Source organism: Coregonus clupeaformis, chromosome 16, assembly GCF_020615455.1.
Source record: "Coregonus clupeaformis isolate EN_2021a chromosome 16, ASM2061545v1, whole genome shotgun sequence".
Taxonomy (NCBI): domain Eukaryota; kingdom Metazoa; phylum Chordata; class Actinopteri; order Salmoniformes; family Salmonidae; genus Coregonus; species Coregonus clupeaformis.
Window position 1 is genome coordinate 57662249 of NC_059207.1, and position 20548 is coordinate 57682796.

General features: G+C 43.9%; 1 protein-coding gene across 1 annotated transcript in view; it reads left to right on the forward strand.

Moving 5' to 3' along the window:
- LOC121585194 (protein Niban 2) overlaps positions 1 to 20548 on the forward strand; it is a 44641-nt gene that overhangs the window by 11980 nt on the left and 12113 nt on the right. Inside the window, exons 2-6 of the mRNA XM_041901616.2 lie at positions 3629 to 3759; positions 4954 to 5082; positions 6146 to 6251; positions 6647 to 6814; positions 18018 to 18133. Coding sequence (XP_041757550.1) covers positions 3629 to 3759; positions 4954 to 5082; positions 6146 to 6251; positions 6647 to 6814; positions 18018 to 18133 — 650 coding nt within the window. The remainder of the gene's footprint in view (positions 1 to 3628; positions 3760 to 4953; positions 5083 to 6145; positions 6252 to 6646; positions 6815 to 18017; positions 18134 to 20548) is intronic.

The following is a 20548-nucleotide window of genomic DNA, read 5'->3' on the forward strand; positions in this document are numbered from 1 at the left end:
GTATAACTGTCTCGCCCTGATCACATGAAACTAAGTCAGTATGTGACTCAATCAAGTGACACACACACACTCACTATCTTGTGGTTGTTACTCCTCCTCAGGCCTGTCATTCCAAGCTCTCAAAAGTGACTGTTTTCACCACACCCCCAACATGGGAACCATTCCCAGGCCAACTCTCTTTCCTAGCTCCCTCTCCCTCTGGTTCAGCTTGTGTATTTTTGTTTATCAAAGGGAAAAGTTAAAAAATAGCTGGAGTGGGTCTTTAAAGGGACCATAACCACTGAACCGATTTCCAGGTTTTGTTCCATCAGTAGCACTATGAAAACACTAACCCCCCCCCCAGACTAAGTTGTGTTATTAATGGTTACATTCCGCAGAGACTTTCTCCCCAGTCAGCCAGCTGGCCAACCAGGGCAGGACATTTCCCAAACTTTGTGTCATCTTATTTCGGTAGAAATGGTTGGTCATACGCACATCCTTAAAGAAATAAAACGTAGGTGCTTGGCTAATGATGCATACATGAAAAAAACAAAAACAAAAGGCCATTCACTGTTTACTTAGTTCTAATTACCACCTTTAATGACAATGTTTTGATCCAGAGGATCTTTGTCAGGTCAAACAGAAAAGTTTTAATTATAGTGTTTGGTCCTTTCTATTCTTTAACCTTATTTCTTTCCAATAATTCATAATACCATTACTTTTGGTCGGTGCTTATACAGTATTGGTCCTATTTCACACATATACAAGTGTGTATTCATACCCATGTGTGAATTAGAAATGTGTTTTTTGCATATCCCAACTCTCCCTGAGACACCCTCGGAGAGTGGGGTCACGGCCAGTATTACCAACACTGACCTGACCATATTTATAGCTTTTTCTGCAACAGAGTTGCAGTGCATTAGACTCACTCTAGCATAGTCCCAGATATGTTTCTGCTATCTGGCCAACTCCTTGTCAGCCATTGTCATGCCATACATGACAAATTCATAAGGAGTTGGCAAGAGAGCAGAAAAGTACTGACACCCAGGCTCGGCTCACTCCACCTAGAGGAGGTGTCCTAAGACTGAATAGTTGTGGCCTGTGGATCCATCCATTGTCTTTGACCAAGCTCTCATAACTAAGGGATTATGCAGTCAGAATCTGTGGGAGAGTTGAGCAAGCGTCTGGTGACTGGACGGGTTTGGACTGACTGGGAGTGGAGGAGCAACGTGCGGTTTTGGCAGGATGTTTGTTCAAGATGGATTGTGAGTCACTGCACAAACAGTGATACAGCTATGAACGGCTACCCTAAAACTACCACCACCATGTCACCTGCTCTTCCTTCTCTGTACCATGGTCCTCAAGTCTCTGCTAGACCCACGCTCTACTCTGAGGCACAGGACAGGGGATGGACAGCGAGAGAGTGGTGGGTGGCCTGGTTAAGTGGAAGAATGAAGATGGATAGAGGAGTTGTTACTTTATTCCCTCTTCTGTTGAGACACTGGCCCATCAGCACCTCGGTTCAGTAATCTTATGGAAGGCCTGTGTTGTGTTGGAAGGCCATAGGATGGAGTGACACAAGGTGGACTTTGCTGTGAGCCTGCCACTCCCACAAAATAATTGGTGATTTTCAACCCCTCCCCATGTCTTAGCCCAGTTCCTTACTAACCCAGTTCCTTCTAATGTCCAGTCCCCCCCCCAGACGCTGCTCTTGCCTGCCTAATGGCTTTACCAGAGCCCTTAATTATACTGTAGCCTCAGTCTTTAGAAAGCAAATCTGATCCATCTGTCATTATTTTCCCCCAACCATCTCTCTCCCAGTCCCAGCAAAAGAAACATTTAATAACCGTAATGCAGAACAGATGGGATCAGAGAAAGATAATCTCTGCTCCAACTATAATTACTATCAAACATATTTCCCATTATAAGTGCTATAGTATCAGAAATACAAATTTGGCCAATTTTGTAATTCTGTTTTGGCAATACCATTTAGTCACTAAGACCTAGCCTGTTTGGCCTTGGTTGGGCTACTACTCACGTACACTCAATTATTTATAATTTTAGCAGCTTTTTTCCTCAGCTGGGTCCTGTGTGGACTTGGGTTGGTGGGCTTAGAATATGATTGGTGTAAAGAGCAGTAGGTGGGAGGACTCTCGTCGTCCTCTTTCAGGAGAACCCAAGCTATTTGGCACCAGTCAGGCGGTTCTTTCTTTCCCTTACTGGCCTGGTTCGCTCTCGCTCTTTCTCCCCACCCCCCCAAATGGCACCCTATTCCCTACATAGTGCACTACTTCTGACCAGAGCCCTCTGCCCTGCCAGAAGACCATTCCTTGCTACGCTTCATTTACAGCACCACTCTCTCTAAATAAAGAGACAAGAAATAGGTAAACAAATTAGACATTTTTTCTTTATTCCCTTCTCTCTGAAATAGCCTAGACATAAAGAGACAGATAACACCAGAAATGGCCTCACTGGGTAGGTGAGTCAAATAAAAAAAGGGCTAAAATAGTTTGTTGGAGAAGGTCCAGGGTAGTGATGGGGGAAAAAATCGATAGTTACATATTCTCTTTGACTGTATATCATTTTTTTTTGACAATATTGCAATATTATATTTGCGCTAGTTGGCTGTACCTGCACCAAAACTCCAGTATTTTTCCTTCATAGCTTGTTCTCCAATTTCTTTTTAACTGGGAAGCCAATTTGTTTTCAGCACTTTTTTAATTTCCATGACTGATCAAAACTCATTTTTATAATAATAATAATAATATAATATGCCATTTAGCAGACGCTTTTATCCAAAGCGACTTACAGTCATGCGTGCATACATTTTTTTTTGTGTATGGGTGGTCCCGGGGATCGAACCCACTACCTTGGCGTTACAAGCGCCGTGCTCTACCAGCTGAGCTACAGAGGACCAGCTGAGCTACATTTTCTCTTGGCTCTCTCTTGTCCCTCTGCGGCAGACATATTGGGAGCAATATGTTTGGAACATCGAATCACAATAAAATTACAGTATCAAATAACAATACATATACAATTGTGAGAATCACAATACTTATCGTATCAGCACCTAAGTATCATGATATCGTATCGAAAGGTCCCTGGCAATTTCCAGCCCTAGTGCAGGATATCACTTTGAAGTCGGACCTTTTCAGTTTCACAAACAGTTTGATAGTGTGCCAGGTTTGTTTCCATGCCAACTCCATTACTGGGTAGAGTGAAAGGAGCTGTGAACTGAAGGCTCACTCAGGGTAATGCAAACATGGCCGTGTGGACATTCTGATAAAGGACACAAAGGTCTGTGTGAAATGCTGTACATTCTTCAAAGCCTTTGTTTGACTTTCAACTTGGAAACATTTGTTGTTGTTTTTACACCGTGATAAGCATAGTAAATAGGAATTGAGGTAATTGTGCACTGTAAAAAAAAAAAGTGACCGTTTGCTCTCTAAAAGACTATTACGTAACACATGAATTCAGAATACACTAACTAATACATCACTGTTGACAAGGGGAATGTGTCATTAAGTAAGCATTGTCTGAGCCAGAATGGCCAATAGAGCAGGAGCCTACTGTTTGTAGTGTGAGGCAGTCTGTCATTATACACCACTTGATTTGTAACAACTGACCCCGCCTCTCCTTCCCAATGCAGCCCAGACAAGCGAGGTGATTGGAGAGTTTGGCCGTCTGTATGAGCAGCAGTATGCAGTGGCCCTCTTCAACAAGGTCCGCTTTGACATCGAGGGAGGAGGGGGGCCCCAGCCACAGCTACTGCGCCGCAAGGTAACTACCACGTCCTCCTCTCCAGTCCCGCTCTCCTATACTCCTTTACTCCTACTGTGTCTTCCCTGAGAAGGTGATGGAATAATGAAGCGCTGACATCTGGAACTGACATCTGGAACACTTTTCCCACATTATGGTGAACCTGAAAAAGCTCACCTCACACTATATCAAATGAATGGCAATCTAAGAGTGACTCAGGACAGATATAATGCTGATTTACACTCCCATGCTTTTAGTGTGTTCTGAAGATTTAAGTGTGTTTAGATCACTAGATAGTTTATTATAAATACAGTATGAGAGTAGCCCTGATTTGTAGGCCACTTCCACTTAAGCCAGATGAGTCTGCTTGAGAGTTCCATGGTACGGAGGGAAAGATCTCAATGTTCCTTCTATGGTTCTATCTCTGTGTAGCAGATGTTAGTTAGCAGGGCTAGTGAAGAACAAGTAGCCGTGGTGTGTCGTGGTGACCTCATCTGCAGTGAGAGATCTCAAATTAACCGCGCTACTGACGGAGTGAGAAGTAAGCTTGAACAACTGCTACAGTTGACATTAGGGCGAGTAACGTCATAGTAGTCACACCTAGTAAATTCTTTATTAGGATTCTCCTGGGTGTCCAGTGTCTCTAGCCATGGTTTATTATACATTTTTTTAAAGGCTGCACAGTGCCATTCCCTTGTAAAGAGAAACAGTTACATTCTGTCTGGTGCTACCGCTGCACTCAGAATGCTAACTACATGAAGTTGTGTGGAAGTGACTAAAGTCTTGGTCCGCATCCCAAGTGCCACACTATTCCCTATGTAGCGCTGTTCAAAAGTAGTGCACTATAAAAGTAATAGGATACACTTTTTTGGGGGGAGAAATGCCTGCTGTTCTCTTGGGCGTATGATTGGGTAAACTAAACAACACTACTCTAGTGTCTAGGCTACAGTTGAGTCATCACTTACAGACAGTAGTATCACACATGGATTGTAGTATAAGTACTGGATAAGTATGCCTGATGTTTCTAAAGGAACGCAAAGGCTTTAAGTTTTAGGCCACTCCTTGGCTTTCTGGAGTATTACAAAATCATGGAATTTATTGTTTGACATAAAAAGATATGGTCCATGAATATGGATCTATCCACACAGAAGTGATGTCCCTTCATGCCAGTCATCATTGGGATGTGTACTGACTCACCCTGTCTGTCCCACTCAGGCCCCGCTGGAGAATAGGTCCATCTTCTCTGGAGCTCTGTTCCAGTTTCTGGAGGAGAACAAGAAATGGAGAAACCGTTTCCTCTTCGTTCCTGACTCCTACAACATCAACTACTATGACAACAAAGCGGTAAGGGAGAATTTCATTCAAATGTCCCATGTTTACCCACACATACAGTACCAGTCAAAAGTTTGGACACACCTACTCATTCAAGGGTTTTTAGAATAATAGAATAATAGTGAAGATATCAAAACTATGAAATAACACATATGGAATCATGTAGTAACCAAAAAAGTGTTAAACAAATCAAAATATATTTGAGATTCTTCTAAGTAGCCACCCTTTGCCTTGATGACAGCTTTGCACACTCTTGGCATTCTCTCAACCAGCTTCATGAGGTAGTCACATGGAATCCATTTCAATTAACAGGTGTGCCTTGTTAATTTGTGGAATTTCTTTCATTCCTTAATGCGTTTGAGCCAATCAGTTGTGTTGTGACAAGGTAGGGGGGTATACAGAAGATAGCCCTATTTGGTGAAATACCAAGTCCATATTATGGCAAGAACAGCTCAAATAAGCAAAGAGAAACAACAGTCCATCATTACTTTAAGACATGAAGGTCAGTCAATCTGGAAAATGTCAAGAACTTTGCAAGTTTCTTCAAGTGCAGTTGCAAAAACCATCAAGCGCTATGATGAAACTGGCTCTCATGAGGACTGCCACAGGAAAGGAAGACCCAGAGTTACCTCTGCTACAGAGGAGAAGTTCATTAGAGTTACCAGCCTCAGAAATTGCAGCCCAAATCAATGCTTCACAGAATTCAAGTAACAGACACATCTCAACATCAACTGTTCAGAGGAGACTGCGTGAATCAGGCCTTCATGGTCGAATTGCTGCAAATAAACCACTACTAAAGGACACCAATAAGAAGAAGAGACTTGCTTGGGCCAAGAAACACGAGCAATGGACATTAGACCGGTGGAAATCTGTCCTTTTGATCTGATGAGTCCAAATTTGAGATTTTTGGTTCCAAAAATATATATATACACACACACACACACACACACACCTTAGCTCAGTTGCATTATGATGGTGTATTTTATGTCAATATTAGTGAATTAGCTAATAAAAGGCTACTATATCTGCTAGTATCATTCTCTTAAATCTACCATGTCCTTGTGTTCCCGTCCAGTCTCATGAGAGAGGGCTGCATCCCAAGGGAACCATCAACTGTGCCGGATACAAAGTGCTGACCTCGATGGATCAGTACCTGGAGCTGCTCAACAACAGCCTGCCTGGTGAGAACATGTTACGACTGAAAACCAGGGGAGGTGTGGAGGAGAGTAGCAGGGGAGGGGTGGGTGTGAGGCACATGTTACAACTGCTCAATTGCCCAACTGTCATATATAATCCTTTAAATGGGGAGGCTTCATACGGTTCTTATTATGAAAAGCTTAATGTTATTTGATGTTCTAAAGAGCTTGAGGCTGTAGGTGTGATCATGTGTTTCTCAATTTCGCAGTGTTACTTTAAACTACTAGTGTTCAAATACCATATAAAACACAGGAAAATCTGCTTTTTGACTATACTGGGCCTTTAAGTTGTTTTCAGTATGAGTGTATGATTCCAAAACCATGCAGAGAGGGCGACGTGGCCACCCACTGATACAGGAATATGTGTGTGTGTGTTTCAGGTGTAAAGGCTAAAGTGGGCAACTCTCCGTTCCTGAAGTGCGCCACCGAGTTCCCTCTGATCCTGTGGCACCCGTATGCCCACCACTACTACTTCTGTGTGGCGACGGCGAAAGAACAGCAGAAGTGGCATGCAGTCTTTCAGGACTGTGTGAGACATACCAATGATGGTGAGTAAAACCCACACAAACATTCAACCCTAGACACACTGTAGAGCCCATAGAGATTCTATCATTCACATTTAATTCTGTGTTTGTGGAGCACATATTAAACACACAATTCCACAGATCATAGGGTCATTCCACCAATTGAGTACCTAACTTGGTGAGAGAAAAACCTGGTTTATTTCACCTAGTTTTAAGTCTGTTGTAAAGAGCACCTGTTCAACTTAGAGCAACTGCCCCTAAAAACTAGCTTCTCATATAGAAAACAGCCTATGTGGCATCGATATGAATCAGAAACATTTATTCTACTGTCACAATTGACTACTAAGTGTAAATAGGATAATTTTGGTTATACGGTCAGTCTCGTCCAATACTGAGTTTTGTGAGACTTGTGGTCTTGACTGCATCACAACGTAAATGAAGATTGGGTTTGTTTCAATCCTGCCCAAATGCCCACAGCTGGCAGCACACAAGTAATCATCAATTCAGAATGCAGCTGCACACAATGTGTGTGGGGGTGTGTGTGGGTGGGTGTGTGTGTGTAAGGGTTGGATGTGTGGAGAGTGAAAATAGTCTCTAAGGTGCAGATGGTCTCAAGGGTGTAGTAGTCACAAGGTGCAGGTCTCTGCAGGGAGACTGCTAAGGTTAGCTGTTCAACAGTCTGATGGCCTGGTTGTAGAAGCTGTAGCAGAGTGCACAGTCCTTCACTCGGTTGACTGGAGTCCTTAACCTTTTGGGCCTTCCTCAAACACCGCCTGGTGTAGATGCCTTGGAGGGCAGGGAGCTCGCCCCCTCAGTGAAGTGTTGGGCCATCTGCACCACCCTCTGTAGAGCCTTGTGGTTGAGGGTGTTGCCATACCAGGCGTTGCCATACCAGGCAGTGACGCAGCCTGTCAAGATGCTCTCGATGGTGCAGCTGTAGAACTTCTTGAGGATCTGAGGGCCACCTCTGCCTAGCTGGCTCTCAACACATGGGGCCCCACAGGGGTGTTCTCAGCCCCCTCCTGTACTCCCTGTACTCTCCCTGAATTTCTTCAGTAGCCTGTGGTTGGTCCATGTCAGGTCCTCTTTGATGTACATGCCGAGGAACTTGAAGCTTTACACCCTCTCCACTACAGCCCTGTCGATGTCAATAGGGGGCGTACTAACTCGTTACCAAACTTCTGACTGGGGTGGAGTGCGTTGGATGCAGGGGCGGGGATTTGTGCCCCCTCGGGTCTCTGGGGCCAGGACTGGGGACGTTGTCATGGGCCAGATGGTGTTTGAGCTGCTAGTGTTTATTTCAGTATAGGCAGTTATGTCAGTGGCAACAGTGTGCAGATAGGATTCCATTGGTATTGTGACACCTACTTTATTTTATTCATTGTGTTTTCTCTTTTGTGTATCTTATTTCATTTTAAATAGTATTTTTTTTTTACAGTCCTCTTCAGCAGTGGGGGTCCTCATAAGAGGACCCAGGTTGATTGTCTCGAAGTGAGCAAGTGTTTTGGTTGAGGTTAAATTATAAAATGACTATAGTAAGTGCACATTAAAGCCCAAATAAAGTAACAGGGTTGACAATTTTATCTTAAATCAGCCATAAATCCCCTTATGACAGGGGGAATGGAAGTTTGTTCTGTGCAACAGGGAGGGGCAACTTAATTTAAAAACATTTCTAGCCTGTAACTATGGGTAACGGCTGACGTGTGAGCTCAACCTGCTCAGTTTTCCACCACAAATATTTTTTTCTGCCAAACCAGCTCACCTGCTTTTACACTATGATATAACTATGAGATGTTCAATGTTTCATTTTAATGTATTTTATTTAAAGGAATAGTTTCACCATATTAAAACGAGAGTTCAGTTCACGTAACAGGGTTGACCTTAAAATGAGGGACACATTTTTATTAACCTAAAATGAATCACTAATCACATGAAATAATAATAATCTTCAGAAATGACTTAGTCAAAGAAACAAAATAATAACACCCCTTACAATGATGGTGAAAACTTTTTAGAAATGTTAGCACTTTAGTAAGTCTTGATTTATTTTATTTATTTCACCTTTATTTAACCAGGTAAACCAGTTGAGAACAAGTTCTCATTTACAACTGCGACCTGGCCAAGATAAAGCAAAGCAGTGCGATAAAAACAACAACACAGAGTTACATATGGGGTAAAACAAAACAAAGTCAAAAATACAACAGAAATACATATAATATACAGTGTGTGCAAATTTAGCAAGTTATGGAGGTAAGGCAATAAAATAGGCTATAGTGCAAAATAATTACAATTAGTATTAACACTGGAATGATAGATCAGAAGTCAGAAGTCATATTTATTGAGTTTTAGCAAGTCAGATTTATAGAATTTTCCATGTGCTCTATATTAAAGGGCACTTCATTTAATATAACAGGCTATTAAATGCAATATTTGTGCACAATTTCTACTTAAAATATCAAAGGGATGCAAAAGGTACAAAAAAAATCAGTGATTTACTTTAGAGTTTTGTTCTGTAGCTAGAGTAGTTGTTGATGTTCTAGAGCCCCATTCACAAAACTAGAGGTTGGATCAACATGAATATGCCTTGCAGTAATAACCTTTCAACTTCACTGTTAAGTCAATGTTCCATTGTGCAAGATGCGTCACTAATGCCCTCCACAATGCACAAAATTGTAAACAAGACGGTGTGACACATGCACAGACAAGTACCTGTCAATGTTAAAGCTGTAGTTTACATACCAGTTCTCAAACTTAAATATAGGGAATCATGTGTATGACATACTGTTTATGTAAGTTCAGAAATATGGTCAAAAGAACAACTCACCAGGCTTTACAACAAAACTGACAATTAGGAGTGGCAGGCAGGTACTCCTGGGTACCACCTCTGACAGACTGTCTCTGCTGTCGCTACGGGGACCAGGTAAACTGCTGACATCATGTGCAGTCTATTCCATAGTCAAAACCTTTCCAATACAACATCCACTTAAGTTTCTGTTTCTGTCCACTTGAAGATGATATAGCTAACTAACTGGATGTTACTGCAGATGTCAATGATCAAGTGCTGTGGCTGCTAATTATACTATAGAGAAACAGATGCATGCCCAATGAAGTCATGCCAAAACCATAGAACTATGTATAATCTATGTAGTTATACTTTAGGCTTTACCAGCATCGTCGCTGCATGGCTCTTCAGAGCCAACATGGGTGCCCTAACCGATCCAAGACACTATCAATACGCCCCTAGGAGATAGTTAACATAATGTACTGGACTGCAAACCTACTAGGCTCCTTTTATTTTACCCAAAATAAAATCCCCCATCTGTGGATAGGATCTTGCATGAGAAACATGGGAGCCATCATGACACAGTGAGGCTGGTGAGCAGAGAACAGCTGGAAGCCATAATGCATGGGATGAGTGGGTTCAGACGTCATCACTTCACCACCAGTCAGTCAATGTACTTCACACTGCTACAATGTAAACTACCCCACTCATATCTCTCTCCCTGTTTGAGTTATGGCTATTCTGGTATTAGGGAGCAGCTGTGACCGGACCTGGTTCAAATACTATTTGAAATCTTGAAAATAATAATATAATAAATATAATATGCCATTTAGCAGACGCTTTTATCCAAAGCGACTTACAGTCATGTCTGCATACATTTTTACGTATGGGTGGTCCCGGGGATCGAACCCACTACCCTGGCGTTACAAGCGCCATGCTCTACCAATTGAGCTACAGAGGACTCAAATACTTTGAGCGTTTGCTTTAGCCTGCCTCAAGTGCCAGATGGGCAGGGTTAGGGACTATTCCATTGATCCATTAAGCAAGGCAAGCTCAATCAAGCACAGATAAAGTATTTGTAAATGATTTCAAATGGTATGTGACTGTGGGCGGCCCTGCCTGCTGCTGGAATCTGCAATGCGTGCACTACACATGGACAGGGTAGCTAGCTAGCAGTGGTACAGACCAGACCAGGCAGTCAACACAACCAGAGATGGAGAACAGAACAGAGAGAGGAAGGCTCCCTCTGACTCACATGCTCTGGTACTCCTCAACGCAGGACTCACAGTACCTTTGATAGTAGAAGCCAGGGGGAGTTGAATGTTGTGGGAATGGGAGAGGAGTAACAGGGTTCATATGAACACCCTGGTCAATAGTGGTGCACTATAGGGTACAGAGTGCCTTTTGGGATTGTCATGGGTCAGTCAAAGCACATGGATTGACTTACTAAGCACTCCCATTCCAAAATCTGTGATGGCTTAATTGAGTTGTTAGTAGGCATGCTAAGCATAGTCTGTGAGGGTGTCTGTGAGTGGGAGGACAGTTTGTTGTGTGAGATGACAAGCAAGGGTCTGCAGGTAATTTAGCCCAAACTGGAAGCATGAGCTGGCAACATGTTCTTGGTTGAGAGGAAGAGATAATGAAGGAAGTGCCAGGCACCAGGGGCTTACCATAGACTTCTTGTTTAGACAAATGGTTACATGTAACAAGCTCTAACTCGATAGAGAACCTGGTAAAGGAATCTTTGAGCAGGCAGCTGTCATTCTTGGGATTCTCGACCGACACAACTTTGTTACTTTCCTCAGTGAAAGATCTCATCTGCCTGGCGGCCAGGGCCTCAGAGGATGTACAGTACAGCTCTTTCTTTCTGTCATATCAGGGAGTCCAGAATCAGTGTTTCCCAACTCCGGTCCTCGAGTATTCGCAACAGCACACATTTTTGTTGTAGCCCTGGACAAAAACACCTGATTCAGCGTAGTTGACAAGTAGAATCAGGTGTGCTTGTCGAGGGCCACAACACAATATATGTACAGTTGGGGGTACTCGAGGACCAGAGTTGGGAAACACTGGTCTAGATCACGCCCCAAAACTCACATTTGTACTCACTTTAAGTACAATAAGAAAGTTAGCCTTTTCTGAGCCAGATCAGCCCATGGAGCATTAGTCCATCTCCTATGTCTGTAGCATGAGGAAAATACTTTACTATTTGGTATGCCCCTTTAGCCTTGTATGACCAGAGCAAAGACACAGACCAACCTAAACACAACGCATCACTAAATGTATACAATGTGTAGAAGCTCCAGCCTGAGCCACATAAAGATCATGAAGAAGGCGACCACAATATTGTGGAATGAGTCTGTAAAGTGCACATCATGGGGTGCTTCCCAAATGGCACCCTATTCCCTGTATAGTGCACTACTTTTGACCAGGGCCTATAGTGCACTATATAGGGAATAGGGTGCCATTTGGAACATGCATGTCTTCATGTAGTCAGGCCCTGAGTGGTCGGTCAGAGCTGTGTATGTATGGACTATTGCTCTGTAGCTCCATGTTTTGACTGCAGGCTCAATAAGTCTGGTATGTGGCGGCAATTCATTTCCTCAGGCAGGCCGCCCTGCTCCGGCTCTCCCCACCCCCACCCTCCTCCCTAGAGCAGGTTGGGGGGGGTTAGGGGCCAAACACAGAGGGTACCTGTCCAGCAGACGGACACCCTGCTGACCATGAATGAAGGCTTCACCTTCAGGGGGCACAGGATTTACTCTTCATTCATCGCTCATGTCCAGCTGCCTGAGCAGCACTAGGGCTGTGTTCCAAATGGCGCCATGTTCCCTACGTATGTAGTGCACTATATAGGGAATGTGGTGCCATTTGGGACACAACCTAGGACTGATGCAGACTGAAGTTAGCATCGTGGGGAGAGGCAGGAATAGCCAGCATTGATGATGTTGTAGAAGGGAAACGGAGGGCCGAGCATTCCCCCGTTCACATCAATGGGGCTGTAGTGGAGACGGACGAGAGCTTCAAGTTCCTCGGTCTCCACATCACTTTTTTTCTTATTTTACCAGGTAAGTTGACTGAACACATTTTCATTTACAGCAACGACCTGGGGAATAGTTACAGAGGAGAGGAGGGGGGATGAATGAGCCAATTGGAAGCTGGGGATGATTAGGTGGCCATGATGGTATGTGGGCCAGATTGGGAATTTATCCAGGAACCCCGGGTTAACACCCCTACTCTTACGATAAGTGCCATGGGATCTTTAGTGACCTCAGAGAGTCAGGACACCCGTTTAACGTCCCTTCCTTAAGACGGCACCCTACACAAGGTAATGTCCCCAATCACTGCCATGGGGCATTGGGTTGTATATACAGTACCGGTCAAAAGTTTGGACACCTACTCATTTTTCTTTATTTTTACTATTTTCTACATTGTAGAACTATGAAATAACACATATAGCACCCCCACACCATAACACCTCCTCCTCCATGCTTTACGGTGGGAAATACACATGCGGAGATCATCCATTCACCCACACCGCGTCTCACAAAGGCACAGCGGTTGGAACCAAAATTCTCCAATTTGGACTCCAGACCAAAGGACAAATTTCCACCGGTCTAATGTCCATTGCTCGTGTTTCTTGGCCAAGCAAGTCTCTTCTTATTGGTCTCCTTTAGTAGTGGTTTCTTTGCAGCAATTCGACCATGAAGGCCTGATTCACACAGTCTCCTCTGAACAGTTGATGTTGAGATGTGTCTGTTACTTGAACTCTGTGAGCTGCAATCTGAGGTGCAGTTAATTGCCGATTTGAGGCTGGTAACTCTAATGAACTTATCCTCTGCAGCAGAGGTAACTCTGGGTCTTCCTTTCCTGTGGCGGTCTTCATGATAGCCAGTTTCATCATAGCGCTTGATGGTTTTTGCGATTGCACTTGAAGAAGCATTCAAAGTTCATTAAATATTCTAGATTGACTGACCTTCATGTCTTAAAGTAATGATGGACTGTTGTTTCTCTTTGCTTATTTGAGCTGTTCTTGCCATAATATGGACTTGGTCTTTTACCAAATAGGTCTATCTTCTGTATACCACCCCTACCTTGTCACAACACAACTGATTGGCTCAAACTCATTAGGAAGGAAAGAAATTACACAAAATAACTTTTAAGAAGGCACACCTGTTAATTGAAATGCATTTCAGGTGACTACCTCATGAAGTTGTTTGAGAGAATGCTCTGACAAAAAAGCAGACTATTTTAAAATCTGACCGAACAGAAATTGCTAAAAGGAAATGCCCCTAATAGCTAACATGCCTCAGCTGTGACACAGGCCGTGTGTGTGTGTGTGTGTGTGTGTGTGGCTCCATATAGTTCTTACAGTATGTGTTGGCTGCGCAGGCAGATTACTGGTTCATAGCAGTCGTCACGCACGCACACACACACAACACTACTCACTGTAAGGAGGTGTTGCTCAGTCACATCCAGCCTCAAACTGACCAGGGCATTCTTTCTCTACAGAAATGCTGATCAATTGATATACAGTACTGGAATTTCACCATGTACTAGTCTTTTAGTCTAGTTTGACTTTAGATCCGGGGTACAGACTTTATTGGGATGGCAGAAATCCCCTACACGTTCTCATGAGGCAGTGCCAAGATAAATGGCCTGGCTCCCACACACACACACACACACACACACATACACAGCTTTCAGATAGGGAGGTAGTCTGAGGCTGTGGACTTCCTGCCTGTAGCTATGTGCTCTGCTAGAAGCTCTACTTCCCCCTCTAATTCATGTTCCAGGCCCCACTCTCACAGCCCACTCACTCCCCCACCCTGCCCTGCACAACACACTTCCTGTCTTTGTCATGGCTAGAGTTAATTCATTTCTGAATTCCCCATTTTTATCACAAGACAGGATTTCACATGATTTGTTCTGTTGCTGTGGGTAGGCTGCCTCTCTCCTCCTGTACTGCATTCTGCAAGGATTCAGACCCCTTGACTTTTTCCATATTTTGTTATCATCAATCTACACACAATATCCCATAATGACAAAGGGAAAACAGGTTTTTAGATTTTTTTGCAAATTTATAAAAAATAAAAAACAGATACCTTATTTACGTAAGTATTCAGACCCTTTGCTATGAGACTTGAAATTGAGCTCAGGTGCATCCTGTTTGCATTGATCATCCTTGAGATGTTTCTACCTGTGGTCAATTCAATTGATTGGACATTATTTGGAAAGGCACACACCTGTCTATATAAGGTCCCACAGTTGACAGTGCATGTCAGAGCAAAAACCAAGCCATGAGGTCGAAGGAATTGTCCGTAGAGCTCTGAGACAGGATTGTGTCGAGGCGCAGATCTGGGGAAGGGTACAAAAACATTTCTTCAGCATTGAAGGTCCCCAAAAACACAGTGGCCTCCATTCCTAAATGGAAGAAGTTTAGATCCACCAAGACTCTTCCTAGAGCTGGCCGCCCAGCCAAACTGAGCAATCGGGGGGAGAAGGGCCTTGGCCAGGGAGGTGACCAAGAACCCGATGGTCACACTGACAGAGCTCCAGAGTTCCTCTTTTGAGATGTGAGTACCTTCCAGAAGGACAACCACCTCTGCAGCACTCCACCAATCAGGCCTTTATGGTAGAGTGGCCAGACGGAAGCCACTCCTCAGTAAAAGGCACATGATAGCCCGCTTGCAGTTTGCCAAAAGTCACCCAAAGACTCTCAGACCATGAGAAACAAGATTCTCTGGTCTGATGAAACCAAGATTGAACTCTTTGGCCTGAATGCCAAGCATCACCTCTGGAGGAAACCTGGCACCATCCCTACGGTGAAGCATGGTGGTGGCAGCATCATGCTGTGGGGATGTCTTTCAGCGGTATGGACTGGGAGACTAGTCAGGATCGAGGGAAAGATGAACGGAGCAAAGTACAGTGAGATCCTTGATGAAAACGTGCTCCAGAGCACTCAGGACCTCAGACTGGGACGAAGTTTCACCTTCCAACAGGACAACGACCCTAAGCACACAGCCAAGACAATGCAGGAGTGGCTTCGGGACAAGTCTCTGAATGTCCTTGAGTGGTCCAGCCAGAGCCAGGACTTGAACCCGATCGAACATCTCTAGAGAGACCTGAAAATCGCTGTGCAGCAAGGCTCCCCATCCAACCTGACAGAGCTTGAGAGGATCTGCAGAGAAGAATGGGAGAAACTACCCAAATAAAGGTGTGTCAAGCTTCATACGCAAGAGGAATCAAGGCTTTTTCTTCTGTGCAAAAACATTCTAAAAACCAGTTTTTGCTTTGTCATTATGGGGTATTTTGTGTAGATTGAGGGGGGGAAAAACAATTTAATCAATTTTAGAATAAGGCTGTAACGTAACAAAATGTGGAAAAAGTCAAAGGGTCTGAATACTTTCCGAATGCACTGTATATGTTTAGATGGTGAGCCTACATACCAGAGTCTGATTCCTGATCCAAACACAGCTGGATACATTCATAAATACTTCAAGTTGACTCTTTCAGTGGAGGTGAAGATTATCTATGCGGGAGGTGTGTCTGTGTGCACAATCTGTTATATTTAGCCTTGTTCACCAGTCACTCTGGCCCAATTAAGAAGCTTTTACGTTTGCCATCAAAACTATGACTTTATGGTCAAAACAAACCCAGTTGCCAAACCAATATGTACAGTTATCAAGCGATTACTGGCACATTATGTAGCTACTACTTCAATATTTAGAAAATGATTGGGCTTTTCTTTTTTTCTTTTTTTTTAGGGAAGATAATCATTTCCCTAAAGTTGGTTACTGTGGAGTCTCCCCGGGTTGCCATGGCAAAGCTCTGATAAATAACCCTAGCCACTGGTGACTTGAGAATGATCCAGTTGACTTTACAGAGGACTCTGTGTGGTGTGGTCACTGATGTCACACTGCATATGACTGTTTCACTCTTCCCTCCATATTTAGATGGTGTCCCTTGGTCCACATTCGGAAAGTATTCAGACCCCATGACTTTTTCCACATATGGTTACGTTAAAGCCTTATTCTGAAATGGATTAAAGTGTTTTTTCCCCTGATCAATCTACACAAAATACCCCATAATGACAAAGCAAAAACAGGTTTTTAGAATCCTTTTGCAAAGGATCTCTCTGTACTTTGCTCTGTTCATCTTTCCCTCAATCCTGACTAGTCTCCCAGTCCCTGCTGCTGAAAAACATCCCCACAGCATGATACTGCCCCCACCATGCTTCACCGTAGGGATGGTGCCAGGTTTCCTCCAGACGTGATGCTTGGCATTCAGGCCAAAGAGTTCAATCTTGGTTTCCTTAGACCAGAGAATCTTGTTTCTCATGGTCTGAGAGCCCTTTAGGTGCCTTTTGGAAAACTCCATGCGGGCTGTCATGTGCCTTTTACTGAGGGGCTTCCGTCTGTCCACTCTACCATAAAGGCCTGATTGGTAGAGTGCTGCAGAGATGGTTGTCCTTCTGGAAGGTTTTCCCATCTCCACAGAGGAACTCTGGAGCTCTGTCAGAGTGACCATCGGGTTCTTGGTCACCTCCCTGACCAAGGCCCTTCTCCACCGATTGCTCAGTTTGGCCGGGCGGCCAGCTCTAGGAAGGTTCTTGGTGGTTAAGAATAATGGAGGCCACTGTGTTCTTGGGGACCTTCAGTGCTGCAGAAATTTTTTGGTACCCTTCCCCAGATCTGTGCCTCGACACAATTCTGTCTCGGAGCTCGACGGACAATTCCTTCGACCTCATGGCTTGGTTTTTGCTCTGGCATGCACTGTCAACTGTGGGACCTTATATAGAGAAGTGTGTGCCTTTCCAAATCATGCCCAATCAATTGAATTTACCACAGGTGGACTCCAATCAAGTTGTAGAAACATCTCAAGGATGATCAATGGAAACAGGATATACCTGAGCTCAATTTCGAGTCTCATAGCAAAGGGTCTGAATACTTATGTAAATAAGGTATTTCTTGTTTTTTATTTTTAATAAATTTGCACACAAAAAATAAACCTGTTTTCGCTTTGTCATTATGGGATATTGTGTGTAGAGTGATGAGGATTTTTATTTATTTAATCCATTTCAGAATAAGGCTGTAACGTAACAAAATGTGGAAAAAGGTAAGGGGTCTGAATACTTTCCGAATGAACTGTACTAGACAGTTCTCTTTCTGCACAAGTTACAACAGACTCTAGGAATACATGGAAACTCCTTTTCAAGTATATTTCTGTCATTCTGAATTCAAGATTTCAATTGAGATTAGCCTGGTGGAACCATCTGATTGTGTGATGGCTCACAATTTGGTTTGATATGTGAGCACAGCAGTCAGTCTGCTTGACCAGGCTAGTGCTGATTTATGATAAATTATCAAACTTGTACAATGTTTTCAAATCAACCTTCACAATGTCCACTTCCACTAACAATGCTGCTCCTCTATGGTTACCCCATAGGTTTGTTGGAGGAGAGCAAGGTGCAGACGCCAGCCTTCACAGACTCAGTGAGGCTCTACCGCCAGGCCCATGGGCAGTATGGCACCTGGGAGATGATGTGTGGCACACCCCCACAGGTAATTATGGCACAGCCAATGACACTGGCTATGTCCCAAATGGCACCCTATTCACTAGATAGTGCACTACGTCACTACATTGGGCTCTTGTCAAAAGTAGTGCACTATGTAGGAAATGGAGTGCCATTTGGGACACAGACACTCTCTCTGCGTGTTGTATGTTTTAGAAGAGAGAATGCCTGTCTGTCTGCATGATATTACCCCTGCACATTGTTGGTGTCAAGGTTTTGGTAAGAGACCTTATTCAAGAATGTAAGACATTCAAACAAATCTAAGTATTAGGTACTTTGATTCTCTACAGTACAATCAGAGACCTGGTCAGCAAAATACTGATCAGAATACCTATTTTCCTTCCAAGTCACGTTCCAGTAGTGTACATTTCCTGAACAGCTACCCCAGAGAGAACAGCAACAGGAACTGGCTACTCACACAGGGGCTATGTCCTAAATGGTACCCTATTACCTACATACAGTGCATTCATACACCTTCATTTTTTCCACATTTTGTTACGTTACAGCCTTATTCTAAAATGGATTAAATTGTTTTTTTTACCTCATCAATCTACACACAATACCCCATAATGACAAAGCAAAAACAGGTTTTTAGAAATGTTTGCAAATGTAAAAAAAAAAAAAAAAAACGGATAGATCACATTTACATAAGTATTCAGACCCTTTACTCAGTACTTTGTTGAAGCACCTTTGGCAGCAATTGCAGCCTTGAGTCTTCTTGGGTATGACGCTACAAGCTTGGCACACCTGTATTTGGGGAGTTTCTCCCATTCTTCTCTGCAGATCCTCTCAAGTTCTGTTAGGTTGGATGGGGAGCGTCGCTACACAGCTATTTTCAGGTCTCTCCAGAGATGTTCGATCGGGTTCAAGTCCGGGCTCTGGCTGGACCACTCAAGGACATTCAGAGGCTTGTCCCGAAGCCACTCCTGCGTTGTCGTGGCTGTGTGCTTAGGGTCGTTGTCCTGTTGGAAGGTGAACCTTTGCCCCAGTCTGAGGTCCTGAGCGCTCTGGAGCAGGTTTTCATCAAGGATCTCTCTGTACTTTGCTCCGTTCATCTTTCCCTCGATCCTGACTAGTGTCACAGTCCCTGCTGCTGAAAAACATCCCCACAGCATGATGCTGCCACCACCATGCTTCACCGTAGGGATGGTGACAGGTTTCCTCCAGACGTGACGCTTGTCTTTCAGGCCAAAGATTTCAATCTTGGTTTCATCAGACCAGAGAATCTTGTTTCTCATGATCTGAGAGTCCTTTAGGTGCCTTTTGCAGACTCCAAGCGGACTGTCATGTGCCTTTTACTGAGGAGTGGCTTCCGTCTGGCCACTCTACCATAAAGGCCTGATTGGTGGAGTGCTGCAAAGGTGGTTGTCCTTCTGGAAAGTTCCCCCATCTCCGCAGAGGAACTCTGGAGCTCTGTCAGAGTGACCATCGGCTTCTTGGTCGCCTCCCTGACCAAGGCCCTTCTCCCCCGATTGCTCAGTTTGGCTGGGCAGCCAGCTCTAGTAAGAGTCTTGGTGGTTCTAAACTTCTTCCTTTTAACAATGATGGAGGCCACTGTGTTCTTGGGGACCTTCAATGCTGCAGAAATGTTTTGGTACCCTTCCCCAGATCTGTGCCTCGACACAATCCTGTCTCGGAGCTCTACGGACAATTCCTTCGACCTCATGGCTTGGTTTTTGCTCTGACATGCACTTTCAACTGTGGGACCTTATATAGACAGGTGTGTGCCTTTCCAAATAATGTCCAATCAATTGAATTTACCACAGGTGGATTCCAATCAAGATGTAGAAACATCTCAAGGATGATCAATGCAAACAGGTTGCACCTGAGCTCAATTTCAAGTCTCATAGCAAAGGGTCTGAATACTTATGTAAATAAGGTACCAGTTTTTTATTCATTTGCAAAAAAATCTAAAAACCTGTTTTCGCTTTGTCATTATGGAGTATTGTGTGTAGATTGAGTTTTTTATCCATTTTTTAATAAGGCTGTAACATAACAAAATATAGAAAAAGTCAAGGGGTCTGAATACTTTCTGAATACACTGTAGTGCACTACTTTTGACCAGAGCTAAATGGGTCTATGTAGGGAATAGGGTGTAATTTGGGATACAATCAGGGATCATGATGTCACTATGCCCCCTGCCCTGGTGACACAGTATCCTGTAGGCATGAGCTCACTGTGCCCCCCCTGAGTGGAAGGCAGACCCAAAGCAGATGGTTGTGTGTGTGTGTGATGTCTGGGCCTTGGGGCCTTGACTCATACCCATCATTCTTAGTATTTAATAGACAGTCCCAGTGGGAGATAGAGGGAGCCAAAGGTCAGACGAGGAGCCTAGGGCTCAGAGTTAGCCGCTGAGTCAGGACTCCCATAGACCCAAAGGTCAGACACAACACACACTTTTAAC